Consider the following 22,618-nt stretch of genomic DNA (forward strand, 5'->3'; position numbering starts at 1 on the left):
TTGCTGTAGTAAATAAAATTCTGTAATTAAAGTGGGTGTAACTTCAATAAAAACAACATAATCTTGGTGGGTAATGTTGTCAAACGAGTTATATGTATATAAGCTCGAGAAAGATTGAAAGCCGTTTAAAGTTGCATAATGATTTGCATAATAATCCTTTGCATAATGATTTATTCACACCGCACGAGTAGAAGTGCGATTATATCCGTGGTCACAGTATTTATTGTTTTAACAAATTTTTGTCAAAGTATTTTTTTTATGTTGACTGGCAAAGTATGACGTACCTTACGTCGATAAGAAAATCTTAATTCTTCGTGGTCACATATTCGAAAAGTTTCATACTGGTCACACCGAGGTATAATGGAGTCCAGTCTACATTCTTAGTTGCCGTATTAACAGTTTTTATTAACAAAAAAAATACTGAATAAACTTGAAATATTCTTCTAAATATTGTTTAGTAGCGAGTGTAAAAATTTGATTCTAACATGAAAAAGAATTCGTCTAATTTGCAAATAATAACTCAGATACACAGCGCTAAACTTTTTGGGGGTCTATTGGACTCCACGTAACCACGAAGAGTTAAAAATACTTTCTTTGAAGAGACAGGTTTTTGAGAATTTTTATACCTGGCGTCAAAGATAATGATTGCGATGGTACAAGTTATTCGAATATTTTTTTAACAATTCGAGATTTACAATGAGAAGACGATTCAATATGTTGTATTTAAGAAATAAATTTGAAAACATGTAGATATATTAATCCTTTTCAAGTACACATACAAAGAACAAACAAAATAATGAACATCTAGAATATACATTATTTATTTTATTATTAAAAAGTTGGTTTATTACTATCTTTAATACAGATTTTTGTTTAGAATAAGCTTATGCAATGTTTAAATAGTCACCAGTTTTATGTACTATTCCTCCAAATATTAATAATTATAATTAGGACCAATAAAAGTGTCACATATAAAAATAATAAGATCAATGTAAGCGTTATTATTTTTATCATTCTTCTAATACTTTAAACATATATTCTTCTAATAAAATAAATATTCTTGAAATACTTTTTATAAGAGATATATTAGAAGAAAAAATTTCTTTTTTTATTTTACTTTTTGAAATCTACAATATCTCAATGATATTTAAGTTGAGATAATTAAATCAGTCTGAGAAAAGCATTATCATTTTGAAGAACAAGGGGTAATTTTTGAATATAGTGATTTGGAATATAATAAAAGTAAATTTCTTTTTTCAACATTATTTATACAATTAATTGAAATATTTTCTGCTAAAAGAATTGCACTACATGCTATTGATTATTGTTGAGCATCCCATTCCAAACAAATAAAATCTGTACTAAAGAAAAATGATAATAATCTTTTATTAATAAGAGAAATAGAGTTCTATAGTATTTCCTAGAAATCCTAGATATTTACATTATTTTGTTTATTTCATGTAGCTTGTTCAGTAATATATGCAAGGCTTTGTAGTGTTAAATAATGAATGATTAAATAATAAAGTTAAAAAGTTAATATTTTTAACTTAATTTAATTTTAAATATGCTAATTTTTAAATTTAATTAGTTATTTTTAACACACATACACTTTTAACTTATTAACTTTTTTTATAATTTAAAAGTTTATGTATATAATAAATAATTATAAAAAACATTTTTATATAAAACACAACATTTCCTTGTTATTTAATGTACAAATTTAATGTAGAAATAAAGTATTAAATATATTTAATAATCTATTATACTTGTTTTGGGTATATCTATCTACTTGTTTTGAGTAATCTAATTTTAAAAAGTTATAACGTTCTAATTTTTAATATAAATAATTTTCAAAATTAATTTTTAATTTAACTTAATTTAATTTTAAACTTTTAATTAAGCTAGATTTTTGTTTATATAATTTTTAATTATATTAATTTAATTAAATTAATTTAAGTCATTAAACTTAATTTAGTTAAGAAATTAACTTATCTAATCTTCGATATAATTTTTTTGTGTGTGTAGTATATATATTTAATAAATATTTGCGTAAGGCGTGGTTTTACCTGTATGAACGGGCCTTTATTATAGATACACAGATGAGACTGCATCCGTGTTCTAACTGGTTTTGAAAATGGGCCGTATTATAATGTAGTATTATTGCTGGACTCAGTTGTTTATCGACTATCAACGGAGAAGGATTTTATTCTTTGACTCTTACTAATTTCTTCATAAAAGCATATGTTTTTTACACAGTGGACACTTTAAAATAGTGCGAACAATTTTAGACTATATTTTTTTAAATATAAATTTTATTGTACAAAAAGTTAAATCGAAAAATCAATAAGAAGTAACATCGTGCTGACAAGATTTTTTACTTATTTACTCGAAAATCATAGTGCATCGACTATTAGAATAATGTTGTGCAAAAATGTTGGCTTCTCGTATTATTTTACAAGAAACTTTCGTAGAAACTTTCACGTAACTATCAATCCTCTTCGCAAGATGATCAAAGAAACTGGTAATGTCAAATCTGTCAATACCGGAAATATAATTAAACCTCCACGGATACTAATAACAGGTAAATAGTTAATAACACTTAATAAGATAACAAAAACTTGTTTTCATTAAATTAATATATCTAACAAATTTTATATAATTAAAAAATTTTAATTAAGTAATATTATTACCCGTAAGAAAATATGCAAAAATTACTGCACAAATATTGCATATTTTGTATATTTTTGTATTGCATATTTTCTGCAGAAAATTTTGCAGAATTTTATGTAATGTTTTCTGAAGTATTTTGTATTCAGAAAAAATTACTTTACTTTTGGATAAAATTCTGCAAAATTTTCTGCAGAAAAGTTCTGAAGGCAAAAACTTTGTACAAAAATTTGTAAAAACTGTAGAAATTTATGCACAAAAATATGCAATTTTTTGTGCAGTAATTTTTGCATAATTTTTTCCTACGAGTAATATTGATAAAGTACGAGAGATACGAAAAAATAAGGATAAAATACTAGAAGCTGCATATTTATTTTATTTGTTTTTATATTGTGTTTTTATATTTTATTATTATGTATTTTAATTAATTTTAATTTTTAGACTTTGCACTGTCATTTTTGTAAATTTTGTTTCGTATTCTAGCAACTTTTTAAAGAATTCTGTATAACATTAAAACATTAAAACATTCTATTATTTTAATAATTTTATTTGATGTTAAATTAATTTTATTTATCTATTTTATATTCTTATCTGTGTTTATTAACCTTTTAATCTTTTAAAAATTTTAAATAATTTAAAAATGGAAATTATTTTTAGTAAATATGACGTTATATTATAGTATCATAATATTATTATATTAATTGGTTATTAAATGTAACTATTTTACATTATATTTTTACATTACACTTGACACATTTCTGTTATAAAAACTTGAGTCAGTTTTGAGAGATATTTTACACATAAATACAATTACACCAACAGGAAGATTTTGCAAACATTGCACAATAATAGCATTATTGTGCTAAGATGAGTCGCCATAACGCAACAGTTTTGTCAGAATATAATTCTTAAATAATATTTGTTAAAGATTAAACAAATATAATTTAAAACATAAATATTTTGTAATTATTTCAGTATTTAAAATTATCACATTATAATTTTCAATATTTTTACAATATAATGTAGCAATAATGCAGCAATAATAAAATATTTATAATATTTGCAGCATTTGATTTTTAATATTTAATTCAAAATTAATATCAAAAGGTATTACAATGAGTTTAACAAATATTGCTTATTCAATAGATATTTAATAAAGATTGAAAAAGAGACACTTTGACAGATTAGTTGCGTCCATTGGAGAGTTAATTATCTTATTGATAGTAATAGACCGGCAAACACAGAACATGTTGTAATATTGCTGTGATGTTGCTACAATGTTATAACATTGCCGCAATGTTGCTGCTATGTTCTGTGTTTGCTGGGAGCGGTCAGAAACTTTTAAATAATTCCTACATTATAATGCACAAATATTGAAACATGCAATATTACACATTCCATGTTTCAATATTTGTGCATTCTAATTTAGGAATAATTGAGGAATAATTTGAGTCTTTTGTGCACAATTATATTTCTAAATGTCTTAAACGTGTTATGACTGAGATATTTTTTTCAGTTTTTGCACAATTTTTTTTTTTTAAATATAATTTTGCAAATGTGCTGTTAAGATGATTTATCATATTGCTATTGTTATGCTAACATCACCGCAAACTCAAGTGTGTAGTTTTACACACTTTAAGTGTGTAAACTTATGTAGTCACTTTTTACGCGTCTGTACGTGTGTATTCGTTTTTATCTGTGTAATTGTACACACCTTATTGTGTATTTTTACTGTGCATTTTGACACTTAAAGTGTGTAAAACTACATACTTGGGTTTGCAGTGATATTATTCCAAAATTTAATTGCGCAAACATTTATTAATGTTTTATAAAAGGTTAAGGTTTTTATACATCTATTTTCTCAACATATGCCCTCATAATGACGGATTATAAATCTTTTACAATATTTTGTCATACAATTTTATAAATCTTTTCCTATCGGGGTATATGGATGCTCTCTTCGTCTTGTAAATTTTTATTGATGTTTGCGATTTTTTTTTTAGGTGGTCTCGGACAATTGGGTACGGAATGCGCGAAATTACTTCGTCGAAATTACGGCAATGAGAATGTCATATTGTCAGACATTATTAAACCATCGGAGGAGAACTTGGAGAACGGTCCCTTCATCTTCGCCGACATCCTCGACTTTAAGGGTCTACAGAAGATCGTTGTGGACTATAGAATCGATTGGCTCATCCACTTCAGTGCTCTACTTAGCGCTGTTGGTGAACAAAACGTACCGTTAGCCGTCAGAGTCAACATCGAAGGTATATGGAATCATATGATTCACGTCTGTTATCAAATCAGATCAGGATCGCGTTTTTTTAGCTTTATATTACTACGTCGCGTAATTACTTCTTGTTTTTGCTTTAATACTTAATAGAACGCAAAACCTCTCGTGCGAGGATGTACGTAGTTTTCCGCAAACTGCGTCCAAGTGAAATGGAATGTTGTGCCGACGAGTAAATTTGTCATTACGATATTAATTATGATGCGGTCGTGATCACGAAGGGAAGAAAGTGTCCGGGAGAAAGCGGACACAGAGTAACAGTCGAAACGCGATAGATAGTACCGCGATTTACGAAAACATGCTTGATAAACAGAATTGAGACCGTTTTGAGGGATATACGCATATCCAGATAGCACAGGTGAATAAGAAATCGTAGAGATATATTATTATTATGAATATCTGTTTTATTAAGAAAATACATATTTGAAGAATTCTTTATAAAGTATCTACAATCAAATCAGTGTCAAAATATTCTTCAGAAATTTATTATGATAAACTCTTTGTAATTCAGATATTTAAATATCTTAAGAATTTGTAAAGGTATTTTTTCAGTGTTTTTTACTACGTACAATATTATAGCAGTTACATTGCCAATAAAAAAAAAAAAAAAAAAAAAATTAATCCGTGATTTAAGCAATTCTAATTAGACAATTTTTTTAAATTATTTGTAAGTCGCCAGTAATAAAAAACCAATTAAAAAGAATTAATGACGAAGTCGACTTTAGCTGGCAAGTATTCTATTCAAATTAAGATGACGTTTTGGCTTTCACTTTGAGCTCTTATCAAGTACATATATAAATTAAATTCTTTAATAACACGGTCACACATTTTTATTAATTGTGCCAGAAAACTATAAAATTGAAACCAAATGCAATTCAAGTAACTCCAAAGTATGTAGAAAAGATAAAAAAGAAAAAGAAGAATTTGAACTCAAAGCAGAAAATAATGAGACTTGCATTTTTATTTTAATAATTATTAAAGACATAGAAGTTAGTAAACTCACGTGTTCGTTACATTATCTCGTATCAATTAAAAATTAAGTGTCACAGATTAGAATGTCATATAAAAAACTACAATCATTGAGAAACCCCAACATAAGAAAGAGTACAATGGTCTTTAGTCAACTATAGCATATGTTAAAGTAATAGATGCTGAGCGAGCGTACAGTATTACGAGTGAGATTGACATTGTTGCCAATAGAAGTCATAAAGTTTCAATAATATTATTGTAAATCTGGTTTAAATTCTCGGTGTCTCTCTGAAGGTTTATACTATTGGTGTATTTTTTGATAAAAATCATTTCTGCCAACTCTCTTTTTCTTCGATGTTTCTCACTATGTAAGATGTCTGGTTAATATTTAAAACTGCAAATACAATATAACAAAGTATATAAAAGTTTATAACAGAAGACTACTTCAATAATAGTTTAAGAATTTACTGTGCTATCTGCATATATACATGTATAAGGAAACATATCAAATCAAGAAAAAATATAATTTAGATTTAGTTTGATTTAAAGTTAAATAAAGTTATTTAAGAATAATAAAGAAATAGAAGCAAAACGAGCAAATTAAGATGTAAAATTTAGTGGAATTTATTATTATAAACCAAATCAATTATAAACTGTCCGTTTCGACTTACTTAGTCTTTCTCAGCAGTAATTTAACATACAATAATTTAATTTAACATAGAAAATGAGTTATAAAACGATTACATCACAATTTAACGTTTAACATGTCAACGGGTTACAAAAAGATTCGATAATTATAGTCAGATAGAATAAAATTTGGTCGGTGAAATGATTGTAAAATACAAAACTTCTTGTTTCATATTAGATTTCACTTTTCAAGGTACAAACTTATATGGTCAAACGTTTCTAAATGATTAATGAGCATTAGTAAATTAAATCATAATTATTTGGACAGAAAAAAGGGGATTTCCAAAATTTCTGACATTTAGACGGCCATACTAAATCCATCATGTGAAAACAAATTTTTACGCTGCGTAGTTTTCAAGTACAATTAAAAAATGCACGCTTTATGCAGTTCCGATTCTTATCCATTACGGTAAAGAAAATCCACTTAAAAAAAAAGTTTACACAAGAAAAATCGTGACTTTTTTAAAAAGAGTTCAAAAACTTGTTTTTGACTTTTTTTTCAATTTTTCTCGACGGCATTCGAAGTACACTTAAAACCCCTAGAAAAGTACTTTTGGATAAAAAATTTATCCGTTTTATGCAGAGTTTACGTCGTCAAAGTTTACGAAAAAATCTTGTTTATTTGAGCGTTAAAGGAATAACAGAAGATTGATTGCAGAAATGTTACACATCAAAGAGCAGTCGTACGGTCTCAATTTAAACAAAGATACCGAACTTAAAGATACCGAACTGTTAGATGAATCTTATTTTGCCATCTTAGATAGACTTAAGAATAACAATAAAAACACACACTGTTAGGAGAAAGTATAAATAACGCGCTTATTACAAATAAAAACAATGTCAGCCGATTAGATCGAATTTTACAGCAAGATCCAATTTAACGCTTGAACATTGCGAATTGATCGAGATATACGTCAAGCATAAATTAAAATTAAATACTTCATCTTTTGCATCCACAGTGAGTAAATAGTTCAATAATATTTATTTTTGTTTGTGCTCACGTTTTACTTATTAGTTTTCTTACTTTTTTATTTTCCTCAGATTACAAATTTTATATTACTTTTTAACTCTATTTTATTAATTTAACAACAAAGTTACTACGATTCTAACTATGAACTCAAGCTATTTTCGTATAGAAATAAGAATCAGTTTTGTATTTTACAACCATTTCACCCACCAAATTTTATACTATCTGACTATAATCACCGAATTTTTTTGTAACCTGTTGACATGTTAAACTGTATGTAATTGTTTTATGACTCAATTCTTTGTTTCTTTAATTAATTAATTAATTTGTTTGCAATGTCTTAATTTATTTCATATGTATGTTAAATTACTGCCGAAGAAGACTAAGTAAGTAGAAACGTACAGTTTATAATTGATTTGGTTAATAATAATAAATTCCACTAAATTTTTACACCTTAATTTGCTCGTTTTTGGTCTCTATTTTTTTATTAAAATATCAGTGCTCTTTAAAATCTTTTCTTCCTTGTTGATTTTAATTCTTAAATGCACAACTAAATACATCAAAATGACGATTTAACTTTGTTAATTTTTTGTAGAAAAACGGAAAGAATTTGCTTTTATTTCATTGTAACATATTGTAAAAATGTTAAATAAAAATTTAAACATTTTATTATTTTATAAAAATTAATAAGTAGTAATGTGTAAATTCTTCAAGTTTACACATTTGCTGTTCCTACAAGACAATTAGAAAGCAAAATGGTACAAACTTTATGAACTTAAACTATAGTGTTTTATAAAAGTCGGTTTTTTTGTATTTGTATATTGTATTTGAAGCAAAAAATTTGCAAAGTTAGGTGTTGCTTTAATCTGTCTAGATGTATCTATATCCCCTAAAAGAAAAGGCGTGTGAAACTATGTAAATTTTTAGACATTAAAAATATTTATTTTCAAGATATTTGTGAATGTGTGTTTACGTTGCTCACTATTAATTAATTCATTGTCTGTTTTTTTTTTTGTAAATTAATAGGAATGCACAATGTCATCGAGTTGGCGAAGCAATATAAATTGAGGATCTTCATACCGTCGACAATTGGAGCATTCGGTCCCGACTCGCCGAGGAATCCTACCCCGAATGTCACGGTGCAACGACCCCGTACGATCTATGGTGTTAGCAAGGTTCATGCCGAACTTTTAGGAGAGTATTACCATCATCGATTTGGTCTCGATTTCCGGTGTCTTCGATTCCCCGGTGTAATTAGCAGCGATCCACCTGGCGGCGGTACCACTGGTGAGAAAAAAAGTTTTCCTTAATACTTATCGCTTATTTAATAATCAATTGCTATCTTTCCTTATAATAAAAACGTCCCAGGTAGTGCGTGCACGCACGCACACATTAAAAAATTATTTTATAAGGTTTTATCCAGGATGTTTATAATCGAGTTCTAGAAACATTTTTCATGAATTGAAATGTTCACTCGAAAAACGTTAGATAAAACGTTTTTGTTTCTGGCAAAAATACATTTAAGAAAAATATATTTATTAAAATGTTTATATTTTATGGATAAAGAAAATTTTCACAATATTTTAAACAAAATTATTTCAATAAACAATATTATATACAATAACATATATATTGTATACTTAAAATATTTTTGCTGTCTATATTTAGAATATTAACAAATATATTAATAATCAAATTTTAAGAGACGTGATCAGATGAGCGTTTCCATACATATCATACGGTAAGAGACTGTATATACATCAAAGCGTGCTTAACACATGTATTTATACATAAAATGTTATAGATTTGGCGAGCCAGATTATAAATAATTTACATTTATAAATATTTATAAATAATACATTATAAAAACATTATTTATACATAAATATGTTTTAATAAATATGTTCAGGATAAATTAATATTAAAAAAAAATTTATAAATTAAATTAAAATTAATAATTAAAAAAATAATTTAATTATGGTAAAAGTTGCATAAATAAAAACTGACTCACACAGTTAAAAATTGCATTACTAAATTAATTAAAGTAAATTAAAAGTAAACAAAATATGTAATATATAATATAGATAATAATAGGTAATATTATTATAAATAAAGTAAATTTATAATAATAGAAAATTTATTTATTTATAAGAAATAAATCTTTCTTAAATATATAAAAACGTAAAAGCTGTGTTTCGTAAATTATAATTTTAGAAATATCTTTGGTATGTTTTTTACTGATCATGTTTTATAAATTATACATACGTTATAATTAAAATGTATATAAACTAAACATGTAGTACTATCTACGCTTAGGACATAACAGAAACGCGTCTTTACTTTGTAATGTTTTATGTTTGCAATGATTTGTTTACTATTAAAAACATCATTCACCGTTAAGTACATGGAATGAGTTAATGTAATTTTTCTCATCGCGGGTTTTTTTTTTTAGTGTATTTGTTAATATCTCATCTTTAAGAATTCACTGTCACGGAATATTTAAAACATGAGATTTTTCAAACGAACATTTGCGTGTTCAAGTTTTCCGATTCATGGCAAGATAATCATATTTATGCTTAAGGAACGCTTAATGCCGCATGTAGAATAGGTTGATAACTGAAAATTATTATCTTTTACCTTCTTTTGCAAAGAACTAGAGCATTAACTGCGATTGAAGTAACTGCATAATGGTAGAATGTATCGTTTCTCAAGGACAATATTACTAGCAAATAATGCAGCGAGTTTCCTTGGTTGGTTGTTTTTGCTTTTTTCTTAATTTTCAATGCGTAAAGTACCAGGAAATATACGTTCGATGAAAAACATGTTTTTATATACATGTCATTTAATTATACGTATGTGTATTACACGTTTAATAGATTTTCAATAATTTTTTTTTTACGCTTTTGTAGATTACGCCGTAGCGGTATTTCACGAGGGACTGTTAAACAAAAGATACGAGTGCTACTTAGAGCCTCACACGAGACTGCCGATGATATACATCGAAGATTGTCTATCGGCACTTTTTCAGTTTTTAAATACACCTGACAAATTGCTGCGTAGACGAGTTTACAACGTCACAGCCATGAGTTTCACCCCCGAGGAGCTGTTTAATGAACTCCTTAAGTATATACCGGATTTGAAAATTACTTATAAACCTGACAAACGACAACATATTGGTACGTACGGACTGCACCAATTGCTAAACAAACATTAGTGTAAATGACTAAGAAAAATATTAAAAAAATAAGATTTTAGAATAATAAATTACAAATTAATATTTTTTTAATTTTATTTTACATACAGATTTGATTAAAATATTTTTTTTTTTTTAATGTAATTACATTAGGGTATTTTTATTTATTCATTGACTGATGCAGTGACTAAATCGATTATGTAACAAAGATAATTGAATTAAAATTTATATGTCGATATGATTTCAGCGGAAAGCTGGCCGCAAGTTTTTGACGATAGCGAAGCACGCCGGGATTGGGGATGGAAACACAAATATGATCTACAGAGGCTGGTGGAATTAATGGTGCAGGATGTTAGCACGAATTTTCTACCGAAACATCGATTGAAAGAGGTCAACAGCTATGTATAATTGCATAAAAAATGTATACATATTGACTTCTTTCAATTGATATACGCCTTGTGAGCTTCTCTATTATGAATTTAATACATGTGGCTTCATCAAAGTTCTTCAATGGTTCGAAAGAAACAACTCATGAAAAAATCGCTAGTTAATATAATTATGTTAAAATAAATTTTTGAGAAATATTTTCATATTACGAGGTGGCGCAAACAAAGTTGTAGACTGATATCTTAGATCAGATAAAATTAGATAAAAAATAGTGATTTTCTTGTTACAAGAAACTTTTTAACTATATCACGATTGAATTTCGGAACTTTTTCGAGACTAGGTAGAAAAGAGTATAATATATATATCACTGAAATTTCAAATAATAAAAATAGTAATATAATTAGATTCTAATATGCTAAAAATTAATTTTTATTCTAAACATTTTTTAAAAATTATATTATCAAAAGATATAGGCCATAAAAATTAGAAATCTAGGCCCATATTTTCAATTCTTTTAATAATAAGTACGAACATTTGAGATTTTATATGTATACATAATATAAACCACATCCCTAAAGGTACATTTATCGATAAAAATGAATTGAGAATATAGATTCTAGAGATTATTTTGTATATAAATATTTATTAATTCTAATTTGATAATTATTGATAAAAAGAATATTGATAAATAGCAATAAAAATATATAACTAAAGAAATTTCGTAAATAAAATGCGAAAAATATACATATAATATAAAGACAGAATGGTATGTGTTAACTCTGATCCATAGTATCTACATCCATAAATTCTGTAAAATCATCGTCGTTCAGCATTTCTGCAATATTTATTGGTGTCATTTTATTCTTTTTGGAAGGCGTTTGATAATTTGTTTTTTGATCTTTTCTCGAAGGAGTGCCGATCGTGTCTATACTTCTCGTAGGTGTAGCATATCTATTCCTCTTTGGTGTCCCAGCAAACTCTGTTATTCTAGAAGGTGTAGGAAATTTATCGCTTCTCCTTGAAGATAGGCTTCCGGGAGTTCCAACCGTACTTTGAGAGAATTTCTCTTTGCTATCTATATCTGCCAATAAATGTTACATATGTGTAATATGAATGTTAAAATACTTTTCCCTTAAAAATTCTTTCTTCTTTTCTTACCTTTATCACTCTCGTCCTCAGTTAAAATTGCACGACTTTCACTAAAATATGCATTGGGATGTAAAAGTGGTTTGCTTGCTGATTTGTTGTGGATAACTTCAAAATACTTAGCACATGCTAAATGATATTGTCCATCCTTGGCTAAGTCTAATATTTCACTCACATCTAAAATAGAATACAATTTTTAAACATAAAAAAATACTTTTGGTTTTGGAATAATGACAAAACTAATGGTCTTACTAGAGGCGAATATGCCGCAACTTGTTAACTTTTGGCAAAGCGAATCACGATCCATATGTCTGAAAGGACAACCGTGGTATTCTCCAGGTCCAACTGAACTAGATATAATCTTTTGACAACCATATGGAGTATAATTTGTTTGTTTCCCTTCTTTACCATAATAGTGCCTAATGGAGTAGGCGTAATTTTTTTCAAATCCAACTCCATCTGTTTTTTTTGAGAAGGCGTCTCTCCAAAAACGAAGAGCATCTTCTAGGGTCACACCTATACCTTTTAAGAATAATCCATACTGCATGCGCCCTGAATTTTTTAAATGATTGTTGGTTAACAACGCTTCGTGAAGTGTTCTCATGCATAACGGATATGATGATTTTGATAACTGAAAATAATTTACAATAGATTTTAAATAAAATGACTTAAGAAAGTACAGTTTCCAGCTAAAATAATTGACTTATACATCATTCAGTTTATCGATGGGTGTGGTTGTAGTTGACCACACAACACGTGCCATGCCAGAAAAAGCTGAAGGAAGACCATTTAAGTATTTAGTCAATCTTTCATCATCTGATATATTGTTGTATTGAATTTTTGCATTCTGTAAGATATAGAAATTAATTGAATGTAATGTAACTTTATGTCTGCAATCTTGGACTTTTTTGGCATCAATAAAATTTTATTCTCAGATTTGTTTAAATTTTAATAAAAATTTTCATAAATTTAATATTAAAAAAAATATATAATATACATTTAAGTTAAAAAATTATTTTATAATAGAAATGTTAAAAAGTAATCGTGAATTTTTCCAAATTTTTTGAAAGCTTAGAACAAAAATGTAGGCTAGACTTAAAGACCCAAATTGCAGATAGAAATAAAAATGGTTAAATGGTAATCTTTTTTTGAAACTAATGAAAACTACATACCTCTAATCCTGTAACTAAATTTTTTCTAAAATAGGAGACAAACACAGAACTTAGATCCATATGAGTAATATATGCCATTCCTGCTTTGAGGTATACTTTCCGTCCTTTAACCAAATCAATAACTTTTTCGAAAGGTACTTTATAAATATCAGTGATATCAATATTTGTAACTTTTCCACAAGACCAGCTAAGCTCTTCTTTCAGATCAAGTTTTTCATCTTGGGAAATCTTTAAAAAAACATTAATGACCAAATTATAATTTATGTTACACTGTAATCTCTTAGGAAAATATAATGGAACGTACAGGCATACAATCCAGATTGTTAGTACTCAACAGATGCTCAATGCCCTTCTTATCTAAAGAGCTAAATCTTAATTTGAAAAATTCGACTTCCTGATTAATGAACCACTTGGCTCGTTCATTATCATGGCAGTATACTAATCTTAAAATAAAATGTGAAATGTGATCTCTCCTTCTGGTCTGTGAATGCTCCTCTGACTGTGGATTGGATCCATCGGCATACAAGAGGTTCGCATAATACTTTAGTCCATCGGATTTTAACGATTCACAGAATGCTTTCTTACGATCCTCCAGCGTTTTTAAATCGCCTCTGCAATTTGTTGTCTCTGTCAACCGTAATGCTGTAACAAAGTCGATAGTAACCATCAGTATTATATCCAATGACTAAGTATAGAGGGAGCTAGAAAATTCTACAAGGACCTTTGATTTCTCTACCTTTTAATCTGTCAAATCCCAGCTCTTGAAACTCCTCCAGTGACATTTCTCCTATCGGCGGCACATCGTACATCTGAATGTCATAAGGATAATCATTGTTGAGGCCATTTACATCCGCAACGGCCGTGTGACGTCGACGTGTCTTGTAATCCATTCTCCAGTCTTACAGTGATCTATTTCTGGTTGCGCGGTGGAGATGAAGATAAACGTAATAAATGGTAATAAATAAAGCACACGTGAAGAGGTGACGAACGTCGTGGATTAGGTTACGTCTGTGGAAACGATAGTATTTGATATCTTTGAGATCTATGTGATACATTGACTACTCGTAGCGTACAAAATAAAAGAAATAAGATATAATTCTGTAAATGAAGTTTACTTTGTAACTTTCTAGCTCTTTCCTAGCTCCCTCATGCTGCTTCATGCTCCTTCAATTACTTGCCTGGCCGATGCTTATTGCTTTCCCGCCCTTTTACTCCACCGGGTCCACCACGTGACATATGATTTAAACGTCATCTACCGTCAACTGGAAAATCTTACATTTAAATAAAATATCTTAAAAAAATTAATTATTCATTCTTTCTCAATTGTTTATTATTAAAGGAACTGTAGTTGTATGTATATTTTCAAAATTGTACATATTTTTTCAAGTACTACAATTTTTTAGAAATATTTTTTAAATGATAGTGCTATATAATAAGCCTTACGGTGTGATCCATTTGATATAATGCTATAAACACTTCAAAGCATTCTTTAATTGATCAGTGCATAAAATTTTTGGTTCTAATTGGTCAATCAAACACGTTTCAAGGCATTTTTGTAGAATCAAGTGAATCACACCTTTATTAACAGAGGGTCATGTCGTATACTTACAGTCAAAAGGTGTTTCCTATCACTAGCGCCTCTATATGAATAAAACGTGCAGATTGAACTACATAGCCAATGCTCGTAGATAATATGTACAATTTTTTGGGTCTCTTATATGCTATACTCTTGGTAGTCTTATTCAGCCTATTGTTTTAACCCTCAGTTATCACCAATGGTATACCCGAGCTGTAATTTTGGCAATAAAAAAATAAAAGTTAAAGTAAAAGTTAAAGTTAAAGTTTATGAATTTTCAATGTTCTAACTATGATTTTTGTTTTCTTGAGATTCTGACCTTATACAATTAAAAAAAGTTAATATAATAGTAAAAAATTAGTTAATATATGATTCTGAGATATAAGTAATTGAAAATTGCTTGGGTATGCATTACTCACAATGTAAACGACGGGAAATTCCGACGTTGTGACAACTGAAGATTAATATAATATAATTTGCAAATAAGGCACATGTATATTTTATGCACGATTTAATTTTTTAAGTAACTCTTTTATAATTTAGAAAGTATAAATTCAATGGGAGAAATATATTTCATAATTTATTAAAGTTAAAGGTTCTAAAAACTTCTTATAAAAACATTTGATTTAAGTTCAAATTTGTTAAATAGATAAAATATTTTTTTAGATAAGAAAAAAATTGTCGACTCCAAGGATAAAAATGTAGAACATATAACGTGTGAGTCAGATGCAAGAGGAGAGACATAGTTTCTCTTTCTTTACATTGCCGTACAAAAAATTTAATTATAACATATCTCCATGACACCTAATAATATGGAAATAAACAGCGTGGACTGTCTTTTTTATTTATGAGATTAGATGATGCTTATGTCACTATATTTCAACAGATCCTAATTTGACTAGTCTCAAATTTTAATAATTAATTAATATCTCGCTTCGCAGAACATAGCGACGCTTTTCGTTGTCAGATTTCTTCATTTCGCATAAAAGTGTGTCGATTGTCTACATTTTAATCTTTACGATAAGTTTTACGAGATAAAATAAATATTTGCTAAAATTTTTCTTGCATACATAAAAAATTCTTTTAATTTCTGAATCGTTAATAGAACTCCATCTTGCATGTTTCTTTTTATCTAAAAGAGATCTATCTTCCAAAAATTAAACTAAGTGGGAGTCGAGATTTTCAAAAAACATTTTTCCTAAATTACTTTACAAATTCAAAATTGTCGCAAGAAAACATTATATTTATAAAATTTATATTAATGTCTGGAAATTTTTCAGGGAACTGCAAGTTAAATTACACAATTGTTTTTTTAACATTTCAAGTTATATAATAAATTGTTATTAATTAAATGCAAATTATGTAACCTTTGTACGTAGGATTTAAATACACAATAATTACTGCAGCATTTTTTTTATCTAATTAAGATTATAGATATGCAAAAATTATATAAATATCTTGCACGGCGCCATTTAAAATCGTTTCTGTTATAAATATATAAAAAAGCGCACATTTGATCGTTTATTCAGTATCTCATAAATTCAAAATGTGTAAAAAAAAAAATAGCTTTATTAGACTATATTGCGGCGATCATCAGTATTGATATATCTTCTCGTGTAAGAATTATACTCTAATCAATACGACATTAATGATATCATGAGTGCTGTTAAGAACGAACAACTCATAATCAATACGTTGGTTGTTTTATGGAAATATCGCCATGCATGACAGGAGATGCAAAATACTTTACAAATATATCCGTACACAGAGTGTTGCAAAAAATAAAATTTTACCACAGATTGTTTTAATTATAATAAGTAAGTATTTCAATCAAGTATTTCTCAATGTATCAATCAAGTCATTTTTAACTACATATCAATAGTTTTAAAATAATTGTGTAAGTAACAAATTTTTGGCGGAAATTATTTGGATAAAAAAAAACAAAATAAATAATATTTTGTGGAAGTAGTTAAATATATTAAAAAATTATCTTTATATTTATTTTTTATTTATTATTAAAAATTTATTTTATTGTAAAACAAATATAAATAATAATTTATTAACAAAAGATTTATTTGACTTCTACATGATTTATTGGTAATCATAATTTGAAACTTTGATAGGTAAAAGGAGATTTGAAAAAGATTGGAGTAGAAGAATTTGGATATTTGATAAGTTGGTATGGTCAGTGGTAAGCTATGGGATTGAAATCTGAGATTGGAAAGCAAAAGAAAGAGTAGAGAAGTTACAGGAAAGATATTTGAGGTGGGTGTTGGGAGTAGAGAGAAGTGTGCCGAGATGAAGAATTACAAAGAAATAGGTTAGAGTAGAGAGCAGAAATGAGAGCATGCAGGGGTTATAAAGAAAGTTAGAAGAAGGGAGAGAAGGAGTGTTAGCTAGAAGATGAGAGGAAATAAAGGGAAGAGCAAAGGAAGGTAAAGCAAGGACAGGGTGAGAAGAAGAAAGGCGGAGATTTTATGAAGAAAAAGGATGGAGAATGGAGAAGGTGGAAAATTTGAGGAAAAAGGGTTTGTTTAGAGGAGAAGATTTGGTAAGAAGAGAGAGGAATAAACAGAGAAAAGAGAGAAGATTTGAATACAATTATAGGAGAAGATTTGAAGTACAATGAGTGGTATGAGAGAGTCAAAGGGAAGGGTATTCCGGATTATTTGAAGAAGAATTGGGAGGAAAAAAGGTGGCAAAGGGTGGCAAATTGGAAAGTGAAATAAGAGGGGGGGGGATATTGATCTGATAGGGTCGGGAGGAGCTGTAGGTTGTGTAGGAGGAGTGAGGAAACATGGAAACATATTTTAGAAGAATGTGCAGATTGGGGGTGGAAAAAGGATGGCAGAAAATGATAGTAGAAATTTTGGGGGAGGGGGAGATGAAGATTGGTGGATAGAGAGAATGGATAATTTGAAAGAGGAGAGCAAGAAAGATGTAGTGGAAGGAGGAACTTGGAGGGGAGAGAGAAAAAGAGTAAGTGAATGAATGTGGAAATATGAAATGTAATTGTTAAAGCAACGGAAGCGGAAGTCCCTGATATAAATGTATGAATGTGAAGATGAATAGAAGGAGTGTTCTCTCCCTCTGTTAAAAATATATGCGTAGCGTAGTACTTTGTAGTACTTTGTAAAGAAAAGAAAGATTTGGATGGAAATTTTACTGGAAACTGCAAGTTATAACTATACAACCGTTGTCATAACATTTTAAGTTATAAAACAACTCGAATAATTAGTTTAGTTTCGACCTAACTGGCCAGATTTAATTCAAAATTATAGCACTACGTTTCATAGATCGTTATCATAGATCGTTTTTGTTATGTAATGTAAAGGAAATGTAACATATTCTGTACTTGAAAAGGACCAAAAGCTATGGTCGAAACTAGTGCTATAATTTTGAATTAAACCTGGCTAGTTAGCTCGAAACTAATTATTCGAGTTGTTTTGTTCTTATACTGGTGAAGTAAAAATTTTTGATCATTTTATTTTAAGTTATATAATAAATTGTTAATTAACCATGGTTAAGCAGACGCAAATTATACCTCTTTATCTATGACTCAAATACACAATGATTTATTGTAGTAATTTTTCCCTATCTAATCAAGATTAGAGAGATGCAAAAACTATTGCAGCATATCTTGAACGGCGCCATTTTGAATCGTTTCTATTAAGTATATAAAGAAACGTACATTTAATCGTTTATTCAGTATCTTATATATTCGCGTGAAAATAGAAGAAAATGATTCTATTAAACTATATGACAATAATCAGTTTTGCACTGACGTACGTTGTCGCACAAGAACTATACTCTGATAAATACGATGCAGACACTGACGTGATGAGTGTTCTTGAGAACGAAGAACTTCGTAATCAATACGTTGGTTGTATTATGGAAACATCGCCATGCGTTACAGAAGATGCGAAATTCTATAAAGGTATATACACAGTGTTGCAAAATGTAAAATTTTGCAACAGATTGTTTAATTAAGTATTTTAATCCAGTATTTCTCAATATATCAAATAAGTTTTTTAACTACATATCAATAGCTTTATAATCATTATCAATTGTAAGTAAGGAACTTTTGACAAAAATTATTTGAATAAAAAAACTAAATAAATAATTTCTCATCAAATAAAGAAACAAGTTTATATTTAGAAAATTTAAAAAAGTTTTCTACTTTGTTATCAATTTTTTAATATAAATTTTTTAGAAAGTAGTTAAATATTTTTAAAAATTATCGTTCCCTTTATCTCTTATTTATTACCAAAAATTTATTTTTTTGTAAGAAAAAATATAGATAATAATTTATTAACAAAAAGTTTATTTGACTTCTACAGAATTTATTGGTAATCATGATTTCAGATCTCTTACATATACATATAGTGGATTGAAATTAAAAAGTCAAAGTTATTTTAAGGAAAACACAAAAAAAAAGAATATTATTATTTTAACATTACCTTTAGTTTTAAAATAAAAATCTTGAAATAAGATTATATTGCGTTAAATAAAAAAATTTTACTTGAATGAAGATTTATTTTAAGATTTTATACAGTTTATAATCAAGAGAAATGATATTTTTGTTATTTAGAAATAATTTTTTTAAATGAAAAGAAAAAAATGTTGTACAGAAAATACTGTATGTTTAAATTAAAAATTATAATTTTCTTAGAATAAAATTATCAAAATATTGTTAATTATTAAAATATTATTACAAATTATATTATATTTTTGAAATAACAATTATAATATTAAAATAAAACTATAATATTGTTGAAATTCAAGATTTTCAAATTTTTCTAAGATTATATATTGTTGCGTATATATGAAACCATGAACACGATCATATAAATATATAAAATTTGTTCTTTTTTCTGTGAACACTTGGGATTACCGTTTGAATTGTTTTGATAATTTTTATAATTTTATAATTTACATATTTTCACAGTTTAAAAATACAAACAAAGATAAAAAATATAACAAGTACCATTCTCTTATTTTGCAGCAAAAAGAAGTATATAAAACCTCCTCTTCAGAAATCAGAAAAATATATAATTTAAAAATTAAAAAATTTCAAAAAATGTAATTAAGCGACGCGGTAGCGGCGTGACGCCAAGTACAAAAAAATCGTGCCGCATGATGCAAACTTCACTGCGCAAACGTCACGCCGTTACTATGTTTTATCTAGAATTTAGCTGTCAAATTCACTTTCATTTAAAATATCTTCGAAACTGCAATCATAATCACAAATCTAATGGCAATTTTATTATATAATATTGATGTAAGCTTTCAATTGCTACCAGTCCGATTAAAATTAGTACACTCAATTCTGAGATCTCGAGATTTCTTGCAAAAAAAGCTCACTTGAATTATTTTCTACAGATTTACATGTATACACACCTAAAGCCAGTTTGTCTTTCAAGGAGCTTCACAATGTGCCTATATACAATTTATAAACTAAAATAAAATTATTTTGTAACGTAAGTGGTGAATATTGGTACGTGAAGAAAATTTAATAAAATTGAAATATAAATAAATAATAACATAAATAAATAATATACATAATATATGTATATGTAATGAATGTCAAAAATATTATATTATTAATAAAAAATTAATAAAATTACAAGCCTCTGAATGTTCAAACTATACCTATGATAAAGATACTTGTTAATGAAAATATGTGATAAAAACATACGCAAAGAATACTATATATGTATTATATAATTTAATCAGAAAATTTTGTATTGTTGTAATTTTGATTAATTTTTTTTAATATAAAAAATAAATTTTAAATTTTATTTTTTGAAAAAACTACACAGATATTAGTTAGATATTCTTTATTTCAAATTTAATTTTTTTAATACGTCATCTATATTGGTAATTAGGAAGGAATAGCTGAGAGAGAGAGAGATTGATAGATAGAGAGAGCGAGAGAGGGAGAGGGAGAGAGACGGAGGAAGGAGGGGAGAGCGCAAGAAAGAAAAAAAAATTATGTTTTTAATTAAATCCAATATTTTGTTTTTTTAATTTTATTTCAGAGATTTTTGCTGAAATAATCGAAACCAACTGTAAGAAATGTACTCAAAAACAAAAGGATGATAATGAAATAATAAAGGATTGGTTTACAAAAAATAAACCCGATGAATGGCAAGCTCTTAACACAAAAGCTATGGAGGAGATAAAGAAGAAAAACGCTAATCAATAATTTTATAATGATTATTGAAACAATGAATAAAAAAAAGTATAAAAAGAATTGAAAATGTTATCTAAAAAAATATTGTATCTTTTGTATTTAAAAATATTTTTTGGGGGAAAAAGAAAGAAATTAGAAGATACTTTTTAAATATTAACAATGGTTGTATTGTATTATGCTGAAATAAATTATATATAAAGAAGAACAATGGAATTTAATTTTATTTCAAAAAGATTAATCATAAGCATTAATTTTTTAAATAAGAATTATGCTACTTATTAGTAAGATTTTTATTTAATAAATGATCTATAAAGTACATACAAAAATGGATAGTTTTATAATTTAATATAACTTTGCGTAAATTCCATCTAAAGTAGAAGAAGAACAAACTATAATTCTTTTAATATATTACTCAATAAAATTATAAAATATTGTACATCTATTAAGAAAATTATGTTAAATGTTTATTGTAATTTATTATGTACAATTGTACATAATTTTATTTAGAAATTGTGTAAGTCTTTAAAAGAAGTAAGTAAAAAATAATTTTTTTTGTAGAATATAATACTCTTTATTATTCTGAGATTTTGATATACGATAATTGGGTTTAATTTTCAATAAAAATAATTTTACAAAAAGTTGTTTTTTAGTGTTTGTTAGTTAACTTAGAAGAAAATACATTATATGCACATGTTACGACCAGCCTTACAGAATTAGAATTTTTATTTAAATGATAAATAAATGTTAATAAGTTAATTTTCTGGCAAAATTCCGTTTACTGGAGAAACAACGTTTCGACCCTTGATTTGGATTTTCTTCAGGTTACAATTATATTCGCAAATTGATCGAATTGAAAATAACCGTTTAATAAATCGGATCTAAAGCAACGGAATATGAAGCAACGTTCTATAATGCAAGTATAATTAAGTTAAAACAATAAACAAATAAAAAAAAGCCGTCGCAAATATATATGAACATAAATTAGATGAAACTGTCTATGTCCATGTCAATGAAAAAGTTATAAAATACAATGTGATCAAGTAATACGTACATATGTTGCTTGTGAAGTACCATTCGTCAAATTAACAAAAATCATGTCAAGCGTGCACGATGGTAGCAAATGGACTGAAGATCATAGCAAGGTACAAATAACATATGTATAGAAAGTAAACATTAAGCTGCCTTGATAATTCTATTATATACCGTGTTCTAACTTTCAGTATCTTTTTGGAAGTTATTAGAATTTTGATTCTTTCTTATGAAAAATATTTCGGTGATATTCCTTTTTTCTGTTTTTTTTTCACTGTATAATACTTTCGGAGATTGCCAATCAAAGTTGTGAGTTTTTGTTGTTCGGTGTTTACTAAC

The 22,618-nt window shown here is 27.3% G+C and overlaps 3 protein-coding genes across 5 annotated transcripts; 2 read left to right on the plus strand and 1 right to left on the minus strand.

Moving 5' to 3' along the window:
• The first annotated feature begins 1,993 nt into the window (after nt 1-1,993).
• On the plus strand, nt 1,994-11,342 carry LOC105840019 (L-threonine 3-dehydrogenase, mitochondrial). Its single transcript, XM_012686729.3, has 5 exons — nt 1,994-2,581; nt 4,671-4,934; nt 8,607-8,867; nt 10,490-10,756; nt 11,021-11,342. The coding sequence occupies exons 1-5, from the start codon at nt 2,419-2,421 to the stop codon at nt 11,179-11,181; spliced, it is 1,116 nt and encodes a 371-aa protein (XP_012542183.1). The 5' UTR covers nt 1,994-2,418; the 3' UTR covers nt 11,182-11,342.
• A 320-nt stretch (nt 11,343-11,662) lies between these two features.
• LOC105840017 (DNA primase large subunit) lies at nt 11,663-15,232 on the minus strand. Of its 3 annotated transcripts, none has more exons than XM_028194451.2 (8): nt 14,594-15,232; nt 14,215-14,486; nt 13,783-14,120; nt 13,479-13,706; nt 13,016-13,153; nt 12,559-12,937; nt 12,319-12,483; nt 11,663-12,241 (listed from the first exon to the last, which is right to left on the minus strand). In XM_028194451.2, the coding sequence occupies exons 2-8, from the start codon at nt 14,366-14,368 to the stop codon at nt 11,934-11,936; spliced, it is 1,710 nt and encodes a 569-aa protein (XP_028050252.1). In that variant the 5' UTR covers nt 14,369-14,486; nt 14,594-15,232; the 3' UTR covers nt 11,663-11,933. The 3 variants fall into 3 exon arrangements, with proteins under 3 accessions (XP_028050252.1, XP_028050254.1, XP_028050255.1); XM_028194453.2 differs by having other exon boundaries at nt 14,215-14,511; XM_028194454.2 differs by having other exon boundaries at nt 14,215-14,520.
• A 3,507-nt stretch (nt 15,233-18,739) lies between these two features.
• On the plus strand, nt 18,740-21,307 carry LOC105840018 (putative odorant-binding protein A10). Its single transcript, XM_012686728.3, has 2 exons — nt 18,740-18,991; nt 21,096-21,307. The coding sequence occupies exons 1-2, from the start codon at nt 18,796-18,798 to the stop codon at nt 21,260-21,262; spliced, it is 363 nt and encodes a 120-aa protein (XP_012542182.1). The 5' UTR covers nt 18,740-18,795; the 3' UTR covers nt 21,263-21,307.
• The last annotated feature ends 1,311 nt before the right edge of the window (nt 21,308-22,618 follow it).

The sequence above is a fragment of the Monomorium pharaonis genome, chromosome 2 (genome assembly GCF_013373865.1).
Source record: "Monomorium pharaonis isolate MP-MQ-018 chromosome 2, ASM1337386v2, whole genome shotgun sequence".
NCBI lineage: Eukaryota > Metazoa > Arthropoda > Insecta > Hymenoptera > Formicidae > Monomorium > Monomorium pharaonis.